Raw genomic sequence first — 6,268 nt, 5'->3', positions numbered from 1 at the left:
GGCCAGAGTCCAGGAATGGCCAGTATCTCTAGCTCGGTTCAGACACAGAGCTCCGTCACAGCTCTTACAGCTAGGGTGGGACCACGGAGCCTGCTCAGGACAGTGGCCAATGGCTGGATAAGGGCCCTGCTCTGTCCCACTCCTTCCCTGGCTGGTCCTAGGGCATTCAGGGCCCACATGATCAAAGTCTGTGCCCAGGGTGACCCCTGTCACTGTCAACTCTGTCCCAGCTGCCCTGCATTGTTCCAATGGCAGCTGCCACCTGAGCCCCAGCAACTTTTTTCACACTAAGGCTTTATTCCACAGTGGGGCCCTAGCTGGGCCCCCAGCTCAGTTCTGTGATCTGGGACCCCAGGGCCCTGTAAGCTATAAATCCACTTGAGGCAAGATCCAGGAGAGAAAAGAGGGAGGACTGGCAGCTGAAGACTCCCTGGGACCCAAGCCTCAGTGTGGGGAAGAGGAGAAAACACAGCTCAGTACCCTCAGCCTGGTGCCCAAGGTCGGGTAAGAAGGCACAGAGGAACTGCAGTGAGGTCCGACTCCACTCAAGATCCTTCAGGGAGTCCTCAAGGGCTGGGGCGTGAGGAGGTAGCTGAATTCCACTGCCCACCTTTCCAACAAGGCCTCCTCAATCTCAATTCCCGTTTCAGCAGCTCCAGGCAAGTCCGGGCAAACTCCAGCCCGGGGCTCTTCGCGAGGCTGGACAGCTCCCGGCCTGCAAGCCGGATTTCTGGAGTGCCCGCGCCCCTTCCCTGAGCCCATCCTTCTCCTCTCCTCTCCCGGGGCATGATCCCACCACGACCACAGCCGATGAGCTGTTCAAGCTGGGAGAAGGAGCGAGAAGGCTGCAGCGGCGCAGGTCAGATACCCCTGGGCCCAACGTCCACCCCCCACTAGCGCCCTTGCCAGCAGCGTTTTCCCCGGAGCCACAGTCTCCACCTCGAGATCTTCTGCTTCTGGAACCCCGGAGCACGGCCGGGTACCAGGGGCTCGCGTAGGACTGTAGAACTGCTGCCGCCCGCCGTCCCAGACCCAGCTGCCCGCGGGGTACTCACCTGGGCCGCAGTGCCCGGGAGAAGGGGTGCCCGCGCGAGGCGTGAAGCCCGAGTCCGTCCGACTCCGCCCGCACCGGACGCGCTCTCAGGGCAGAGGAGGTCGGCGGAGTTGTGACGCCGGGACTAGAGGGAGGAGAAGGAAAGCCGAGACGGGCCGGGCAGACGCGCCGAGGAGCGCCCAGTGCACGCTGGCAGCCGCGGGAGGCGAGGCGGGCGCGGTGAGCAGTCGCGCCGGAACCGAGCCGCGAATCCGCGCCGCCTCGCGCTCGCAGCCGCCAGGACCCGCGGGAATCCTGGTCCGCCGGCAGCGGTACTGAGGAGGGAGGGGCGCGGGGCTGAGCCGCTTCTCGGAGCCCGAGCGCCTCCCGGAGCCCGCAATCCCTGCTGCCCGGGCGGGATGCGGGCGGGAATTCAGCTCGCGTGGAATGTGGGACCGGCCGGGCTCGGAGTCTCCAGCGCTGGGGGAAAGCGGGGCCCACACAGCCAGGACGAGAGGGGGTGCGGTCCCAGGGCCACCCCCGCGCCACTCCCCACGTGGCGGCCGCGCCCCCGGGGCGTGAGTGTGTACGCGGACGGTAGGGGGGCCGTGAATGAAGCCCCAGCGGCCAATCAGCACGGCCGGCGCGCGGGACCCCGGGAGCGACGCCCAATGGAGAGCTCTGGGCGGCCGGGCAGGGCGGCGGGCGGGCGCGGGGGGCGGGGGCCGGGCCCGGGAGGCGGGAGGCGGCTCCGCGGACAGCCAATGGGCGGCGGGCGGGGTGGGGCTCCGGAGCGCCGAGCGGGTCGGGGCTTTAAGCCGGCGGAGCGAGGCGGCGGGGCCCGCAGACGGAGTGGAGCGGCGGCGGCGGCGCGGCGCAGGGCGCGGGGCGGCATGGCCACCACCGCGCAGTACCTGCCGCGGGGCCCCGGTGGCGGAGCCGGGGGCACCGGGCCGCTCATGCACCCGGACGCCGCGGCGGCAGCGGCGGCGGCGGCGGCCGCCGAGCGATTGCACGCAGGGGCCGCGTACCGCGAAGTGCAGAAGCTGATGCACCACGAGTGGCTGGGCGCGGGCGCGGGCCACCCCGTGGGCCTAGCGCACCCCCAGTGGCTACCCACGGGAGGAGGCGGCGGCGGCGATTGGGCCGGCGGCCCGCACCTAGAACACGGCAAGGCGGGCGGCGGCGGCACCGGCCGAGCCGACGACGGCGGCGGCGGCGGAGGTTTCCACGCGCGCCTGGTGCACCAGGGGGCGGCCCACGCGGGCGCGGCATGGGCGCAGGGCAGCACGGCGCACCACTTGGGCCCCGCCATGTCGCCGTCGCCTGGGGCCAGCGGGGGCCACCAGCCCCAGCCGCTCGGGCTGTACGCGCAGGCGGCCTACCCGGGGGGCGGCGGCGGCGGCCTGGCCGGGATGCTGGCGGCGGGCGGTGGCGGCGCGGGGCCGGGCCTGCACCACGCGCTGCACGAGGACGGCCACGAGGCGCAGCTGGAGCCGTCGCCGCCGCCGCATCTGGGCGCCCACGGACACGCACACGGACATGCACACGCGGGCGGCCTGCACGCGGCGGCGGCGCACCTGCACCCGGGCGCGGGCGGCGGCGGCTCATCGGTGGGCGAGCACTCGGACGAGGATGCGCCCAGCTCGGACGACCTGGAGCAGTTCGCCAAGCAGTTCAAGCAGCGGCGCATCAAGCTGGGCTTCACGCAGGCCGACGTGGGGCTGGCGCTGGGCACGCTCTACGGTAACGTGTTCTCGCAGACCACCATCTGCCGCTTCGAGGCCCTGCAGCTGAGCTTCAAGAACATGTGCAAGCTCAAGCCGCTGCTCAACAAGTGGCTGGAGGAGACCGACTCGTCCAGCGGCAGCCCCACCAACCTGGACAAGATCGCGGCGCAGGGCCGCAAGCGCAAGAAGCGCACGTCCATCGAGGTGGGGGTCAAAGGCGCGCTCGAGAGCCACTTTCTCAAGTGCCCCAAGCCCTCGGCGCACGAGATCACCGGCTTGGCAGACAGCCTGCAGCTGGAGAAGGAGGTGGTGCGCGTCTGGTTCTGCAACCGGCGGCAGAAGGAGAAGCGCATGACCCCTGCGGCCGGCGCGGGCCACCCGCCCATGGACGATGTATACGCGCCTGGGGAGCTAGGGCCTGGAGGGGGCGGCGCATCGCCTCCCTCCGCGCCCCCGCCGCCTCCGCCGGCGGCGCTGCACCACCACCACCACCACACACTGCCCGGCTCCGTGCAGTGACCCCGCGGGCCGGGCCCCCGCCGGCGCGCTGCAGGGCGCGGGCGCGCAGCCCGCCCGCGCGGCCTGGACTCTTTTTGTTCGGTTGCTTTGGATTTTACAAAAAAAAAAAAAGCCCAGAAACTTTCGAACAAAACCAAACACCCGGACGACCCTCTCCGGTGAGCGGCGAAGACGGCCCGGTAGGCTGCGTCGCCCGAGCCCCGGGAGAGATGAGCGGAGATCCAGAACTCGCCAACTCACCCCGGGCATCCTGCCCGCCGCCTGCTGTCTGCCCCCATCCCCTCGACGACCCCCGCCCCTGCCCCCGGGCTGTTCGGGGCCGGATCCCGGCAGCGGCCTCCCCAAAGCGACAGGTAACGCGGTGCGGGGTTAGGGATTCCTCGGGAGAGAGGACGAAGCGAGGAGAGTTCTCCATCCCCTCTCCCCGCGTGGACTCCTGAGCCTGCGGGTCCAGGGTGGGGGGGCTGTCACTTTATTCGCTACACGCCTCTTCTCTCCTATAAGGATGCGCCCCACCCCCTTTTCCCCTTTCTCCGGGCTTGGTTTTTTACGGTTTTTATTTATTCGTGGAGCCTCTCGGCTCCTGGGGTCCTTCTAACTCCGCCCGCGCCCTTAATTTAAATCGCTGTATACTGTATTTATCGGGGCCCCGGAGGGGAGGTCGCGAGAGCCGCGTCTGTGTATAAAAGCAGGAAATAGCCAAAGCTTTAATCTAGCCTAATTTATTTTTCCCCTTATATTTCCCTACCCTCCCCCTCCCCCACAAAAAAAAGCAAAAAAAAAAAAAAAAGCTAACAAAAAAAAAATTCGAGTGTTCATTTTTCGTTTCGTTTCATCCGAGCCCCGGCTTGGTTCCCGGCCACGCCGGAGGGGTCTGCGCTCCCACACACCCAGACGGGAAGGGGCTTCTGCCCTGCTGCAGACCGACCGCCGCACAGCGGGGCCCCTGCTCCCCGCGGGGCCCTGCCCTCCTGGCCACACCAAACGAAACTTGGAAAAGTTAGAGAGATTGTTTTTTAACCAGCTGTAGAAATAAGCCGTTCCCTGAGAACCCTCCGCCTGATTCCCTGCAGCTTCCCTCTGCTCCCTTTCCAGCCCGCCGGGATGCGGGATGCCAGGGGAGGCCGGGAGAGAAATTCCCCAAGTTTGGGGTGAGGTGGGAACCATGTAAATATGTGAGATATGTACACACTGGCGGGGAGAAGAAACATTTTGTGCTTGGTTTTTATTTTTGGTTTTCCGGGTTACCCTTCCTTCCTACCCTAAAGGATTTTGTACACTGACTAATCCGAAAAAGATATTTTAATATGATTTCCGAATTTCTGACCCATCTCTATTTATTTTCTGGATGTGTTTGGAGCTTCCCCCTTCTCCGTTTCTTCTTCTGTTTGTTAAGGTTTGAATTTAAATTTTGTTATTTTATTTTTATTATTTTTTGAAACAATGTTTCGGTGCATTCTCTTTGTATCTTTATTGCAAAAAAAAAATAATGTAGACTGGGAAGTTCCCTTTATATTTATGTTATAGTAAATATTTTATTACTCACATAAACATGTACCCCAGGGCTGTGTCCTGTCCTTTTTACTGCTAGGGCTGGGTGGGTTTTGGGGTGAAGCGATGGGATCCCGTGCTTCACCTCCCTAAAGTTCTGATCTCACTAAGAGAGATCTTGGAGGAAGATGACCGTGCAGACCTTCCAGGTGGATATCAGGACATGGGCAACAGTTGGGCCCCTGCCTCAGCTGCATCAGTTTAGGGAAGATGAAGCTGCCTCGTGTCCCCCCGTCATAGACAGACTCTCCTAGACCAAACCAGGGCCTGGGACAGTGAGCCAAGGACACCACATGGAATTCGGATCAGCCATCGCTCATGCACACCTCAACTGCTCTTCTCGGCCAAGAAAGAAGCCCGCCTCGGCCTGGGTCACCAGCCTAGAATCTATAATCCCCCACCTGACACTTCAACCCCCAACTTTCATTTCACCTTGCACTCTATATGAGAGGTCTGAGCCAACTTTACCATTCCCAGTCCTAGGGCACCTGGAAGCCTGGTCAGGCCCCACCATCCTACTCCAGCAGGCTCTCCACCCGAACACAAATGGTGCCCAAGCCCCCCTGGATGCACTGGGAGTTCTAACAGCTTAGACAGAGGTGGGTTTCATGGTCCTATGTGAGCTGGGTCAGCCTGGGGAGGGAGCCCTACCAGTTTGCTTGGGCAAAGCCGGTCTTATGTCTCTGCAAACAAACCACTGCCCCAGCTTCTCTTGGGGAGAAGCAGAGGCATGGGCAACTGTGCCACCAGAAAGACCTGATATCTTCTCTCCAAGGGTGGGTACTCAAGACCCTCACCACCACCACCACTGCAGGGAGTGATAGGAAGGACAGCACAGGCCTTCTCAGATGCTGTCTTCTGGAGTGAGTCAGGATATCTGGGGGCAGATCTGGTTCCCGGTGCAGAGTTCCAGACTACCTGGGTTCCAGTCAAGACCTTATTTTCTCCTTTAAAACAACCCTTCTTAAAAATACTGATAAAAGAGCTCTTCCTGCTTCCTCCGTAGACGTGGTTCTTTTCCCCTCTCAGGAGAAGCCACACGCAGTTTCTCTCACTCTTTGTGAAGCCAAAGCTTGAAGGCACAATCTCTTAGCTGGGGAGAAAGTTGACCCTAGTGAGGGGGTGTGTGGGGCCCCTCCTGCCAGGGAAGTGGCCCAAGTCCAGGCCTGTGAGAGGCCTGGGCTCTAGCTGACGGTGTCAGGGATGTCCAGAGAGGTGTCCCCAGGGCCCCAAGTTGGTGCTCCCTGGCGGGGCTAGGGCCTCGGGATGACTGTGCCATGCTGAGAGTTCCCGGCGACTTTCTGCGCTCGGCCCTCACTCTTGGGGGGAATTGTCTCTGCAAGTACAAAGGCTGCCTCGGCTTCCAGAGGCCCAGCCCCTCACTCCCTGCTCCTTTTTTCTTCTCCTCCTCAGTTCAGTCCAGCCAGGTGAGTGA

General features: G+C 63.1%; 1 protein-coding gene across 1 annotated transcript; it reads left to right on the top strand.

The window, feature by feature from the left end:
- The first annotated feature begins 1,882 nt into the window (after nucleotides 1–1,882).
- On the top strand, nucleotides 1,883–4,072 carry POU3F1 (POU class 3 homeobox 1). Its single transcript, XM_030823192.1, has one exon. It carries the CDS (start codon nucleotides 1,927–1,929, stop codon nucleotides 3,280–3,282), a length of 1,356 nt encoding a protein of 451 aa, XP_030679052.1. The 5' UTR covers nucleotides 1,883–1,926; the 3' UTR covers nucleotides 3,283–4,072.
- Nucleotides 4,073–6,268: the final 2,196 nt, after the last annotated feature.

Source organism: Nomascus leucogenys, chromosome 12 (genome assembly GCF_006542625.1).
Source record: "Nomascus leucogenys isolate Asia chromosome 12, Asia_NLE_v1, whole genome shotgun sequence".
NCBI classification, from domain to species: Eukaryota; Metazoa; Chordata; class Mammalia; order Primates; family Hylobatidae; genus Nomascus; species Nomascus leucogenys.
Note: the sequence above shows the minus strand (reverse complement) of the source record. Positions and strands in the feature narration are given on the sequence as shown.